General features: G+C 46.9%; 1 protein-coding gene across 1 annotated transcript in view; it reads left to right on the top strand.

Annotated features, from left to right (window-relative positions):
• Positions 1-15,118, top strand: part of LOC119445275 (citron Rho-interacting kinase-like) — a 102,784-nt gene that overhangs the window by 72,959 nt on the left and 14,707 nt on the right. The window contains exons 23-27 of the mRNA XM_037709592.2: positions 2,678-2,768; positions 5,897-5,980; positions 7,362-7,501; positions 8,003-8,007; positions 12,322-12,554. Coding sequence (XP_037565520.2) covers positions 2,678-2,768; positions 5,897-5,980; positions 7,362-7,501; positions 8,003-8,007; positions 12,322-12,554 — 553 coding nt within the window. The remainder of the gene's footprint in view (positions 1-2,677; positions 2,769-5,896; positions 5,981-7,361; positions 7,502-8,002; positions 8,008-12,321; positions 12,555-15,118) is intronic.

Genomic DNA, 15,118 nt, shown 5'->3' with positions numbered 1-15,118 from the left:
CGTTTCGCACAAGCGCGAGGCATCGGAAACGAAGAGCGAGCGCCACGATGGCGTCGTAGCGTCGTAGAGTGTTACAGTAGAACCTCGCTGTTACGTTCCCGGGGGCTGCGTTTTCGCGGCTGTTACGTCGTTTTCGACCGGTCCCGGCACAACTCCTTTAGAACTCAATGCGTTGGTAACCCCGCTGTTGCGTCGCAACTGTGGGACCGTTCCTGCATCATACGTTGCGAACTGCCACCCCGCGCCGGCCCGAGCGGCCATTTTGACTTTTCATGTCGCTTGGCTTGGTGGCTTGACGATGGCATTGGCCGCCCAAAGTGCCGGGGGTGACAACTATGACGTATTTTCGGTTTCCGCCAGCAAAAGTATGGCCCTTGAGATCCGTGTTTGCTATATAAAGATGGTGTCCATGACGCGTACGTTGTGGCCCTAAAATTGGTTTTGGCTCACAGATATTCCGTATATAAGGGTACGGCCACGCTAGCGGCAAAAAACGCGCGCGTCATGCAGCGAGCGTCAAGTTGCCGCGCGTCAGCGCCTTGCCGCGAGGCCACCGTGGCACGCGCGTCTCGCCGCGCGGCAGCGCGATGAGAGCTGCCGCGCTCTCCGAACCGGCGAGCAACACCGCGAGCGCTCGTTGTTTCATGCGAGAAACGACGATCGTCGATTGAAAACCCGGCGCGGACCGGCGGCGTTCCGGTTGTGATGGCTCCGTGACGTCACCCTCGTCGCTTCTTGATTGGTTCTTCATCTCGCGGACGCGGCATTTGCCGCAGAAACCATTTCGCGCGGCACGCTGCAAGACCCCCGATTCCTGCCGCTTTTGCCGCGCGCGGCATGACGTTGCCATGACGTTGCCGCGCGTTTCTGACGCGCGTTTTTGCTGCTAGCGTGGCCGTACCCTAAAGTCCAAGGGCGATAACGCAGTCGCCGCGCGCCGTATGCTGTATGTGCGAGTGAAAACGTGCGAGGGAAGCCGACGACCGCGTCTAAATCTAGCGCGCGCAAGAAAAGCAGGGAGGAAGCGCGCCTTCCGTTTCGCACGAGGCACCGGCGAGGGTGCGAGGGGGTAGGGATAGCGGGGCGGCGCGCGGTCGCGCAGGCCGTATCTTGAAAGCGATCTGCGTTGGGGCAAAGTCTAGCAGTGTAGGTGCGTCGGTGGCTCGTAGCTTTCTGCGTGCTGTGTGTTCTCGGCGCTCAGTTTGCGTTGAAGCGATAGACAACAGCATGAAGGTCACTTCGCTCGCTTCTCCAGTGGCGCTTTCACACGCCGCCAGCGTTTGACAGTGCGCGTCCACGCTCATCGAGTCTGATGTGCCACAGCGTGTACCAGCGCGTCGGCAACATCAACTGGAAAAGGAGAAAGTGCCGGCTTGGCGGGCTAGGCCAGCTGCAGCAAGCAGCAGGATCAGATTTGAATGAAGGGAGGGGGAAAGGTCACGCCCGCGGCGGCAAGATGGCGAGATCGCCGGGTGGTCGAGGGATGCAGGGCCGCCTCGCACGCGCACGCACGCACACGTGCGCTCGCTTCGCATTCCATCGCGGCGGAGAAGGTGCTGACGGTTGCTGCTCGCGCAAAAATGTCAAAATTTGGGGCAAAATCTCAAGGTGGTTGGAGGGGAAAGTTCGTTATATCGAGGGGGTCTCCCGCTGCCACTTCGTTACGTAGAGGTCTCAAATACATGTGCTTCTATGGAGTAACGGCGGGGAATCGAAAAACTTCGTTATATCCAGGAATTCTTTATATGCAGGTTTGTTATAAGCAGGTTTAACTGTACTTGAATTTCGGTATTCGATTGTAACACGAGGATCGACTTCAGGTAGCAAAAATCTGGAGAAAAATTCGCATTACAATTGAGTAAATACGGTATAATAGCGGCTGCCCATTCTGCAGTTGTCAGTGTGGGTGCATTGTAAATTTTACAAGATCGATAGAGATTTTGTTCTACCCCTTTCCCCCTCCCCCCTTTCCCGCTTATAAAATTTGCTTTTAACATAGAAGCTGTTTTAAGGAAACTTACGCGTAATTTATGGTTCGTATCAAGAAACTATCCAGAAATAAAAGAAAATAAACTTTCTTGCCAAGGGGGGATTCGAACCCGTGTACCCCCGGTCCCAAGGCGAGCGTCGTAACCACTAGGCTATACAGCCATGCTTGCAGAATATGCTTTTATGCGAACCATATGATTGCGTTCGAGCGTCGTCGTCTTCGTCCACAGCTGGCGCGTTCGCACGCTCCTGCTGTGTGAGGTGAAGATTTGCGCTCTATGAGAGCGAGAAAGAAGAGAGAGAGACGAATTCACGGAGCAGGTCTGCTGAAACGCGTTGTCGGCATTGCAACGCGGTGTCGGTGTTGCAAGCTGCGCTATGCAGCGCGCACTGACGGTCGTGAGCCCGAGACGTGCGAAAAGAAATTATCATCATCATGAGTAATAAGATGAAAAGATCGCCCAGCTTCACTGTTTCAAGCGTTGCGTGGCCGAGTGCAAGGTTAAGCGTTTTTTAAACATTGATCAGTACATTAAACTGGGAACTAGATTGTATAAGTATGTTCGAAAAAAAGAAGAAAACTCCACACAAGTCATGTCGCGTGTGCTTTATGCAGTACAAATATCTCTGTTCATGACCCCCCACCCTCGTTTTTTTTTTCTTTTTTTTTTCTCGTGTTTCTCTGTAGGTGCCTGTACATCATGGTGCCAACATTTGCTGAAAAACAGATGTGGGTGTCTGTCCTCGAAATGAGTGCTGGACACAACATTGACCCTTCAGTAAGTATGAGATGGCAAACTGCTATTTATGCAAGCATCAGGAAGATAGAATAAGTAGAGATATTGAAGGAACTGAACATTCCACAGTAGTTAGTTCAGTGGCTGTCACATACTCGCATTATGCTTGTGGAAGTGAAGCAATGGGTTAGATTCCTAGCAGCTGCGGGCGGCATCAAAGCAATGCAGAAACACTCATGGGCATAGATTTAGCTGCACGTTAAGCAGGCAGTTAGAATTACTTGAATCTTCACTCTATGCCTTTCCTCGTAGCCCAGGGTGTGCATTTGACTAAACCCTCTCGCATTTCTTCTCTCGGACCCTCTCGGACCCTCTCGGACTTCTTCTCTCTTCTGGCGCATACCATCAGTTTACTTGTTGAAGAAGCCAGTAGCCAAGGAAATACAGTGGATTCCCATAAGGAGTCACTAAGAGGAAAAATAAGCGACAGCCTATACTAGTGAATTACCGCCCTACAATACTCAAAAAAACCACTCTTACCACGTGAGAAAGCTTGATTGAGCCAGAAAAGAAGCAAAACTAAAAGGAGGGTGATGATGCCACTTTGAATTTCCTGTAACAGCTCGCCTGTGACTCCATGGATTTTAATGGTGTCCGCTTAAGCCAGTTGCCGTATAAACTCATGTAAGGGCCACAACCGTGTAAGGGCGGCACACCCACCTTGGCAGCCCAAAATTTGGGAAAAATATTGGTTTGGTCCCTTAAAACTTTTGGTTTTGGTCGCTTACATGGGACCGTGTAAGGGCCGCACCTAGTCAAAATTGTGAGAAAAAAAAAAGTGCGACCTTTACACATCTATACGGTAGGTTTTCTTTACCGGTAAAGGTGGATTGCCGTATTTACTCGATTGGAATGTGACTACGATTGTAGCGCGAGGGGGGACTTTTCATTGAGTGAACCAAGAAAAAATAAAACCGCAAAAGTAACGCAAGACCACCGGATGCGTGAAAAAGTTGCAGTTTCGCCCGAAAGGCGAAGCATCAATTGTGATAGCAATTAAATTAGTAGAGAGCTATACGGAGTAAGGACAGTAGTTTTATCGGATGTATAAACTTGGACACATTCGCTTATTAACTCAATTAACAAGCATGGCGTCAGCACGCACAAGCAAACATGAATAGACCACACTCGATGACTGCGCACAACCGCTGTGAAAACGCTAGCATGAGCAAGCGCGCCAGCAGCAGCGAGCAAAGGTTCGTGCAGTCTATCGCTTGAACGGAAACTGAGCGGCGAAAGCACAGCGCATACAAAGGTAAGAGCCGTGTGGAGATCGCTTTCAAGATATGGTGCGCGCGGCAGCCCGCAGCCGTGAAAAGTACAAGCAGGGGCTCCTGAAGTATATCTGATGTGTGGGGGCGACATCTGGGGGCTCATGTACATATGTCCTCATGTCAGATAGGCACGGTATCTCAGTTGCGTTCCAGCTGTGTAATGGGTAGGCCGCATATTGTGCGGACCGAGGAATAGCAGCACGCCTACGAAGAACGACGGCGTGAGCAGAAGCGGCAATATGCCCAATGGGTAGCCGTTAGCAGGAGGCTGCTAACGCCTACCGCCGCTTTCGCGCCTATTCCCACTCAAGCATAGTTACAGAACCCATGGCCATCAACCCATGGTACCATAGTGACCACAAAGCTGTAGTCACCTTAGTGACAAAAAAATTAAGACGGTAGAAAATGACAATTCATGTGGTATGTGGCTTTATAGACCGCTCCGCTGGTCACCCACCTTCACAGAGTGTAATGGCACTAAATTTTTTTGTCTTTTTTTATTGCGATAGCAATTATATAGACACTCCAAGCGGATTCCTGGCGTCGGCGTCGCAGTGGCTCCATATAAAGTCCAAGGGCGATAAAATTGTCGCCGCGCGCCGTATGCTGTATGTGCGAGTGAAAGCGTGCAAGGCACGCGCGCTTTTACGGAGAGCAAATGCACGGCGGAGAGGGGCGATCAAATCGTCGCTGCGCGCCATATGTGTTATGTGCGAGTGAACGCGCGCTTTCACGGAGAGCAAACGCTTGGTAGAGAGCAAACGCAGTGCCTTCCGTCGTGCGAAAGGTCTTGGGGTGATGGGAGGGAGGGGAGGCGACGTTTAGCTGCAACACCAAATGCGTATCTTGTGACCGGGCGCAAGGGGCACTGGCAACTCAATCTCCCACGCGAAATGAGGAAAGCGGGAAGGCAGCGCGGTAGGGAAGGGGTATTGCTTCTACTCTGCCAGCAACTGCATACTTGTACTTTGCGCAGCTTCGGGCTGTTGATCTCCACACGGCTCTAACCTTAGTATACGCTGTGCTTTCGCTGCTCAGTTTCCGTTGAAGCGATAGACAGCACGAACCTTCACTCGCTGCTGGAACCGCGCTTCCTCGTGCCAGCGTTTTGACAGTGGTTGTCTGCGATCGAGTTTGATCTATTTATGTTTGCTTGTGCCCGCTGACGCCATGCTTGTTAATTCAGTCAGTAAGTGAATCTGCCCAAGTTTATGCAGCCGATACAACTACAATCGTTGCTTCGTATAGCTCTCTACTAATTTTCTATCGCAATTGATGCTTCGCCTTTCGGGCGAAACTGTGACATTTTATGAAAGAAAGCTTCGCTAATATAAAACACAAAAAATCGTGATTCTCTGCTGTCCTACACAAAAGCGGTTAATTCTGGTGTCCAGCACTGTTTGGAAAATCAGCTGATTGTGGCTTAATTTACATACAATATATCTAAGAAATTTCATACGTTCTTCAAATGATAACAAACTGTCACCTCATTTGGATTTCAAAGAGGCCAAGAACTGAGCATGCAGGTGTGATATTTGCAGCGTCCATAGGCGGAAAGTTTTCATTTTTCCGGGGACAGGACAAATCTAAGACAGGACAAATGACCAGTAACAGATAACACACGGTGCTCTTATTTGTCATTCTGTGATGTTTTTTTTTTTTGTGTGTGTGTGTGTGTGTGTTTGTGTTTGGTGTGCTATGTAGGATGTGCTATTGGGTGTACTTTACTAATATGTTACAACAAGCTTAACGTGCAACCATAGTCTGTATCTTTTGGAGATACAGACTATGGTTTGAAGATACCACAATGTTTTTGTTTTATCTTTCCTGTTCTAGAAATGCAATGCTGGTGACACAGTTTTGAGGCTTGGAGGTGACCATGTCCTAGATGTCAACTGTGTCCATGAGCTGTCCTACGAGGTGAGCAGAAGCGGGTGTAGGTTTTTGGCGCTTGTGGTGTTGGTGCTGCTTTGCCTGTGCTTGAGTAACTAGTGCCTATACTTTCAATGCTACACTCGTGGAGTCCTAAACCCTTACAGCACTCAATTTTACTGCCATTTGAGAGTTGAATCACGGCATTAAAAAACTGTATAAGTGCATTGAACAGCGTATACTTGTTGAGTGCTTCTTTTTTTTTTTTTGCACTGTTTGAAAGATTAGGCATAGAAGACACAGATGCACGAGGAATGAAACTACCGTATTTTCCAGTCTATAAGTCGCACCTTTGTATAAGTCACACCCCCCTCAAAACGACAGTTTTTCCGGAAACAAAAAACAGAAACATAAGTCGCACCGGTGTATAAGACACACCTGTTCATTCGGTGAGCGATTTAAATAAAATTACAATGATGTTTTACTTTGTGAACACGGGTCACACGCAAGCATATGTGTGCCATTCCTATATAATTGTGATAGCAATGATATATAGACACTCCAGGCGTATTTCTGCCGTCGTGGTCGCAGCGATGTTCCGTATAAAGTCCAAGGACAATAACATCGTCCCCGCGCGCCATATGGTGTATATGCAAGTGAAAGTGAGCGACGGTGAGCCAAATCGTGCACAAGGGAGGAAAGTAGGAAGGCAGCACGGGAGGGAGAGGGGGGGGGGGGGGGGCTTGTACTCTGGTAGCAACTGCGTAGTTTGCGCAGCGCCACGTGCCCTATCTTAAAAGCGATCTGCAGATGCAACGACTTTGGGGCTGGTCGACTCGCTGTCAGCCTGCCGCCGCTTGCGTTGCTGCTCTGTCCTTCTCGCACGGTGCTCGGCAACTCGATCACGAGAACCCGGTACCTCCATATGATGCACAACTCATAGCCACTGCCTGAGGAGGTGAACCCAGCACGCTTCGCGTGGCCGTAGCATCCGATCCGATTTTGACGGCAGTATTTCTAAAAAAAACGTATATTAAGTCGTACTGTTCTATAAGATGCACATTTCAGAAAAAAAATGCAACTTATACACCGGGAAATGCGGTAACAACGCAATCGCTGACATTTGTGCAGTCTTTTTCATTCACCTTGTGTCTGTGTCTTCTACTCCTGATTCTTAATATGATGAATCCTTAACCAACTTCCTCACCCTTCTTCTTCTACTTTTTTTTTTTTTTGCAAACTTGATTTGCTGTCGTCTTCTTTTTCATCCCCCCCCCCCCTTCATAAATTATGTCTGTGTATGAATTCGCCTTGGCAGGATATATTGATGTATTCACCTAAGCTGCACAGCATTTCATGCAGCACTGCTTGGAACCAGTGCTGCATGACATACTATGGGGTGCTTCAGCATGCAGTGCTGTTTTTGCAGTATGTTCTTCTGGGTGCCATGGAGGGCCTTTACGTTGTCGACCTGGTAGCCAGGACTGTGCGGCGTCAAGTTGCAGCTGTTCCTGCTGTCTTCCAAGTTGCCGTGTGCACACAGCTGGGCATAGGTCCTTGCAATATGCGGTAAGCAAGCTTGGAGAACCTTCAGGCTATTGCAGGCCAACAGCAAGAAAATTTAACTTTGGTCAAATTGGTTATACAGCAAAACCTTGTTAATTCGGATTTCACGGGACCGAAAAAAATGTCCGAATTAACCGAATGGCGAGTTATCGAGGGTATCAAGAAAACAAACAGATGCTCACTAAGTCAACACACTTTTATTTACTGAATGAATAAGAAATTCTGTTTCTATTTTGCGCAAAAGCAGTGTGGAAGCTGCAATTCTCATCATCTTGCGACTTATTGGCTTTCGCAGCGGTGATGGCATCGCGACTTCCTTCGCAGCCCGGCCGCGGCGCACGCCTTCATTTGAGACGCGCTTTTCACTACGGCGCGCAGATCCCGATTATTTTTTCGCCAGGTTGCTGGTCGCCAACAGACCGCCCGTCGACCACGATGTAGCCGCCCAAACACGCCCAAATACAATGCTGGTTCTCAACACTCTTTCTTCTGTGTCATTTCTAGCGAGCGTAAGTTGTGGTGGTTTTAGTTTCTTTTGGTGTCAAAAATGTCTATACAGTTGACTATTGTTAATTTGACCCTGATGAGATCATTGAAATCCGTTAAATTATCCGGCGGGTTGAATTAAACAAGAGGCATGAAAAATGCTGAAACAAACCACCGCTTCATTTGGCAGTATTTGCCTGATTCTAACAGGCCCCCGCATCTAACACACACTCTGTTTTTATAGGTTCAAAGTAGAAAAGTAACATAGAAATGACACTAGAGCTCTTGAACAAAGTAGAAATACAGTTGACTTCCGATCCTGTCTGGACAGACAAAAGGGGTTGAATTATCTGGCTGGTTGAATTAAAGGGACGCTAAAGTCAAATACTAAATCAAGCTAAAGTGATGGATTAGTGCCTGAGTATCTCTAAGGCGTCAATATTATAGCGAACAGAGGCTTAGTAATTGAGAAATTGATGTAAATGCAGGACACGATTAGGAGACTTCCCCGGGACATTCAAGTACTTGCTCGATGACGAAGGCAGTCCTCATTAAATTCTGTCACTGGTGCTCAACCACTCGTTATAAAAACATCATTGTACTGCAATATAGGACTAAAAAGAATGCTACTTGTCCAGTTCTATTTCATTTTTAGAAAAAAGAACTGATTGACATTACCCTTGACAATGACACCGGCAGTCAGAAGGTTTCGTTTTCGCTCGACTATGCGCCGCCTGCGCTTTCCCCTTTCAGTAATTCCGTTATCGCATAGTGCTACGTTGGTTTTGCTGGCTCGAGAAACTCGCACAAACTGCAAGTAGCAGAGAATTCCACGTCCATGTGATGTCGCGGGATGCCCGAACGGTCCACACCACTTGACTGAAAGCAGCTGCAGCGGCGCATCGTACCGCCGTCTGTCGGGTGCTGTTTTACTCACCGACGGCAGCAAAGGGCGGTGATGGCATATGCAACGTCACCACTCCCCAGTAGGCGTGGCGAGAGATTTGAATTGTCATAAAAGTATTCGGACCCTCCAGATGCAATTTTCTCGTAAACAAAGTATTTTCTTTGCACGACACAAGTGTTCTGAGGTTTCTGGAATGGTATTTAAACAGTCCACGTCGACTTAGTACTTGCCTTTAGTTTCCCTTCAAACAAAACGCAGCAAAAAAAAACCCGAAGCACGCCGTTTATTCACTTGGCATTATTTACCTTTAGAGTTAGCTTCGCCGCAATACAGTCGTGTTATGCAAGCATACCAAGCGGGAAAAGGTGCCACTGTTTTGTGTGTTTACATTTTGCAAACAGCGCAGACTTGAAAGAGATATGTCGCATTTCCCTGACGTGCGTGCATATGCGTGAGTTGTGAGAGAAAAATGTGAGGACTGCACCTAGGTACTATGGGTGCAGAGGCGCTTTCGCCCGTTTGACACTAGCCAAGCTGTACTATGCCAGCGCGGAGAAATATTCCGAAATAAGCCCTCCTTCCCTTCATCGTTCGTGGTGAAGTAGCTCACAGCACTGCGCTCAGGATTAGGAAGTCAGTCGTTCGAATGCGTGCTAAACCATTTTTTTTTTATCTGCATTGTATCATTTCTTCCTTAGACATCTGCAGTAGTTCTTTTCTTTACTTATGCTTCACCACCATGCTTGACACTGTGGGTTACTGTCAAGGGGACCGAAGCTACCTGGCGCGAAGTGCGGGGGTTGGGGCTTATAGGTAGATGCCCCTTTAGCGACCGCAGATGTAATGTTACTACGAATTCGTTGTTTTGTATGTTTCGCTATTACAGACTCTGTATCGGGCGTTGTTGCTGTTCTTGTGATCCCGTTTGACCAATAGTTAAGCGCCGGTTCTCGGACAGTCCGTATTGCCATCGGCTAGGGACGAATGGAATAAAGCGCGTACTCGTCCTTAGTACCTAGGTACAGTCCCCAGATTTCTCTCTCGCAACTGACACAAGCGCACAAGTGTCGGGCAAAGATGGCGCAGCTCTTGCGTGTCTGCGCCGTTGACAAAACGGAAATACGCCACTGTTATGGGACAAAGCACGTGTTCCTTAATTTACACATGCGCATGCACTGTCACTGGTCTCAGTACGAGCACCGAGATGCCTGATAAGTTTACTGACAAGACTTCACAGTTTTAGATAGACTCCCACTCATTTGTTGACTTTAACCGTCCCCTCGACTTTCGGAGTTTTTTCATCTTACTCCTTTCATTTTCACTAGCTTTTCCGAAACACAGATGGTTTTTCTCTGCATCTCGATGCATGGCGCGTGCGCATGTGTATAATTAAGGAATGCCTACTAGGTCCCGTTAACGGTCTGATATACAAGACACACATGGAGGGCGAAACACAGGCTCAAATCAGTCACAGCAACGTCAGCAACAGCTATGAATGGCTGCCACTATGCTTATTAGGCGTCTAGGTGCTTGCATTGTGACCGGAGACAGCGTGTGCATGCCTGTATAATTAATAAGCACGTACTAATGTCTCGTGACATAGGCCCCTTTACATTTTTGGTATGCTTCACCCCATAACACGGCTGTGTTGCAGCGAAGCTGACCAGTCAAGTTCGAGTTATTCGGCCATGACCAATTTTGAGATCGAAATAACGGAAGTTTGGACCCATAGAAATGTATGGGTGCCAGCTGGAACCTTCACTTGGGATCAAATTAGCTGAAAAAATCGAATTAACCAGAGTCGAATTAATGGAGTCTGTATAACGCCCACGCGAACTTTTAACAAAAACAGAAATGTAACATGCCTCCAATCTTGGCAATAAAAAATTATGAAGCCAATGAATTTCACCTTCACGTAATGGAAATTTATTTAGACCGAATGTGCATTGTCGTCACTCTCTGACTACACTTTATCGCTGTCTATGGAATGTAACATCTCATCTTTTGTATGGTCCGTTGCACCTTTGGGATTCCACATTTATCAAATGACTCTGGAAAAATTGCTAACGGGATGAAGGCCCACGCCTAGACTTGCCCCTCTGCTAGTGTGTCCTGCTATGAATGCCATTCTTCGAAATGGCAAAAGCAGGACATGACTTGTTGCCGCTAGCTTGGCATGTATAACAACTTAGCTTTTGAATGAGCTTTCATAATCGAAGATTGAAAGTGGTGCATCATTGTCAGGCTACGTGGGAACTTGCTTTATCATCATTTATGACTCTGCCTTGTCTGGCTTGGATAGTAGACTGTGGCAAATTCCGCAAACACAGTTTTGGCTTCATATCCCATCACACTCCACAGGTAATTTTTGGACGGATTTTCGTGGGGAAAAAAAAGACATGTTACGTTGATATACAGTATGTTTGACCCTACGCACGTGTTCCGCCTCACTGCAGGCGTGCGTTATACACGCCCAGAGATCACTGTTTGAGCATAGTGTCATCGCATACCGTGCTAGAGCATAGAATGCAGTGAGGCATTACGTTTTTGCAGCGTTCCGCATCACCAACGCTAACGCTGTGCCACCATCTGCTAGGCGGAAATCAAAACACTTTCCTGGCTCAATGTTCTCTCTCTAGGCCTAGCTGCACCAAAACAAACAGCTGATCTCAATAATAATGGCAAACCGTTGCAATACCTTGTCCACAGTCGGACATGAGACTATGCTGATTATACCATTTATTTATTTCTGTCACGACGGAGAGCAAGTAACAAGGGCAAATTCGAAATGCAGCGGGCTGTCTAGACGCTGCCATGTTATTACGCAATCATGATCACATCTCATGGTAGTCAGCAGTAAAATACACGCATGTGCAATGGGCCAAACATATCGCATATCCCAGTAACATATCACATACCCCACAAAACTAGAACACAGCCAGGAAAATGCAACTATGAGCTTACTGGTTTTGTTCTACTACATTACGCTTTCATCCGCAGTACTGAAAAATTAGATGAGTGGACATCTTTGCTCAGTGTTTATATTATTTTCTTGTTTTCAACAGCTCTTTTGCTGGCAGAAGTACTTAATCTGTGATCATTGAAGGTTGCTCCACCAAGCAAGAGTGACTTCATCTTTGTGTGCCGACTGTTTCAATTGTCTTGCCCACTGCGGTAGCTTAGTGTCTTATAGTAGTCGGTTTGATTCTGGCCAAGGCGACCACATTTTGATGGGGCCGAAATGCTAAAACACTTGTATATTTAGATTTAAATGCACATTAAAGAACTCTAGGTGGTAAATATTAGTCTGTAGTCCCTCACTACAGTGTGCCTCATAATCAGATCATTGTTCCAGCACGTGAAACCCCAAAATTAAATTTTTTTTAAAATAGTTTACTCGTAATTCATGACTGGGACCATCACCTCGCAGGTCAAGAGCGCAAGCTGATGCTGACTAACTGGACAGCGATGCAGCCTTGGGTGGAGACACTCGCAGGCAGAGATGTTGCAGCTGATCCACCGGAGTGGCGCCTGGTGGAGGATGCAGAGGAGTGCCATTTGTTTGCCACATCACAGGACGGCACCACTCTGTGCATGGCGACAGGCCGAGCCATCTATGTGCATGTCTGGAATGCCTCACGTGCTAACTACACCTGTCGAAAGGTGCGTCAAAAAGGCGTTGTGTGAAAAAAGCTACAATGATGCTAAGGAATTGGACACAATTTCTTCGTTTTTTTTTTTACAGCTCTGAAAATGTCTGTACAGTTCAGACCATACTTATAAGCCTAGGAGCTGTGTAAATAACTAATAGTAGATTTCGCATCGAATATCGATTTGAAGCACACAAAAAAGAAGCTGAATATTGAATCAAATATTGAAAATTTATAGCAATGTTTAAGGCTTGCAAGATTTCGGAAAGAAAAATATGACAGAAGTCATCTCACGATTACTGTTGATGGTAATGTGATTAGCATTCGAGCCACACACACCGTATTTTAGAAGTCACATTTATTTAACATCTGCAGTGGTCATCGAGAGACTTCTGTTGCTTTGGCTTATGCGACATACTGCGGTATCATCTTACTTTGCTATGGAATTCGCTTGCCAAGGTCGCCCATAAGCATGGTGGCATTACGACGACTGTACGACACCACAGTGACAGCAGTGGAACGACAAAGAAGGAATGGCGTCAACGGAAGGAGAAAGGTGGTATGACGACAATGAGATGATGATAGTATAGCGACGACACCGTGACGGTGACAACATGAGGATAGTGGAATGACGACGAGTGTAAGACGGTCGCATGATGAGAGTCAGATGTCTAAGATAGAATGACAACAATGGAATGACCGGGACGGCATCACAGCGACTGTCCGATGGCATGACATTGGCGCCATAATCACGATTGAATGACAACAGCATGGTTACAATTAAATGACGAAGAAGGAGTGGCTTCGTGGGATCTACAAACTTGGCATGGTAACAGTGGGATGATGTTTTTGAAGTGATGATGATGGTTAAACGACACCATGTTGACAATGGCATGAGGACAACGGTGTGATGATGACTGTGACGATGATGGCGTGACGACGGCACGATGAGAATATGATGTTGAAGATAGAATGACAACATTAGAACAACTTCAATGGCATCGGACAACAGTACGACAACATATTCGCGATGACGACTGTATGGTAATAACAGTGGCATGACAAAGTTAAGAGGAGAATGGAATGATGACAAGTGCATGACGACAATGGCGGGATGACGCCGCCATGACGAGAGTCAGATGACGAAGCTGGAGTGACGACGATGGCATGACCACAACGGCATGACAGCAACGGTATGACAACAGATGCATAATAGCGACTGTCAAAAAATGATGCAATAATGGTGATGACATGACCACGGGAGCGTAATCATGAAAGAGTTACGACAGCATCATTACAATAGAATGACTGATTGACGTCGATGGAACGATAAAGGCGGTATGGCAATGTTGCCATGACTACAATGAGGTGATGTTACTGAAGTGACGACGACGGTAAAATGAGAGCGTGGCAACGACGGCATGACGACAATGCTATGATGATGACTTGTGGGGTGACGACCACATGACGAAAGTCAGATGACAAAGCTGGAAGGACGGCGATAGATTGACCACAACGGCATATAGACTACGAGTACATACGCAGTGGCCTAAGATGTGAGATATTGAGAAACTGGGTTGGCGTAGAAGCCACGATGACGACATGACGAAAGTCGGATCACGAAGCTGGATTGATGATGATTGAACGACCACGACGCCATCACGACCAAGAGCACATACCTAAGTAGCCCAAGCTGGTACACAACTTAGGACCACTGGGTCAGCATAAGAGGCTAGATAAATAGAGAGATAGGCTGAAGTAGGGCAAAGAATGCTAATCGCATAAAAACATGGTGCTGCACATGCTTAGGAGTCTCCTAGCATTGCGTAACAATAATGTAGCAAGCTATCACTGACTTAGGTACATAGAAAACCTCATTGAGCAAGCACACTATTGTTTGAAGGGTGTCTGGGAAATTAGGTATGATCCACACAGTGTCATTGTGAGTACAGTCGAACACACTTATAACGATCATCATCATCATCGACCTGTATTTAGGTCCACTGCAGGACAAAGGCCTCTCCCTGCGATCTCCAATTACCCCTGCCTTCCGCTAGCTGATTCCAACTTGTGCCTTCAAATTTCCTTACTTCATCACCCCACCTAGTTTTCTGCCATCCTTGTCTATAGCAATATTCAAGTGCAAATAAAACCCATTGTTATAATCAATAATTGTTATAACTGGGTTGCACTTTGCATAAAAGCAAAGGGGACAAAGATTCAGACATTTTAATTAGACAACGAAGTACAGTCGAACTCACTTAAAGCATTGCTGGTTTTCACAATACTCGGGTGTAGCAATGAGCAGCTGCTGCTGTATGAACTTTTGTGCATGTTGTATGGTAAAATAAACTGCTTACAAGAATGTTCCCATGCTGCATTACTGGCTACAACAATTAAATCTGGCTACTGGGTTTATGCAGCGAAAAGTAAAGGAATGCCTAATCCAGTAAAAGAAACAAAACAAAAAAGAAGCACCGCTTTGCCACACCTGCCTTTGTGCCACGCATACTGCACAACATGCCTTTGTCACTCTTCTGACGTCCACCTTTCCAACGGCTGCAAGAGAGTGGAAGA

Source organism: Dermacentor silvarum, chromosome 3 (genome assembly GCF_013339745.2).
Source record: "Dermacentor silvarum isolate Dsil-2018 chromosome 3, BIME_Dsil_1.4, whole genome shotgun sequence".
NCBI classification, from domain to species: Eukaryota; Metazoa; Arthropoda; class Arachnida; order Ixodida; family Ixodidae; genus Dermacentor; species Dermacentor silvarum.
The sequence above is the reverse complement of the archived record's forward strand: the minus strand, read 5'-3'. Positions and strand labels throughout refer to the sequence as shown.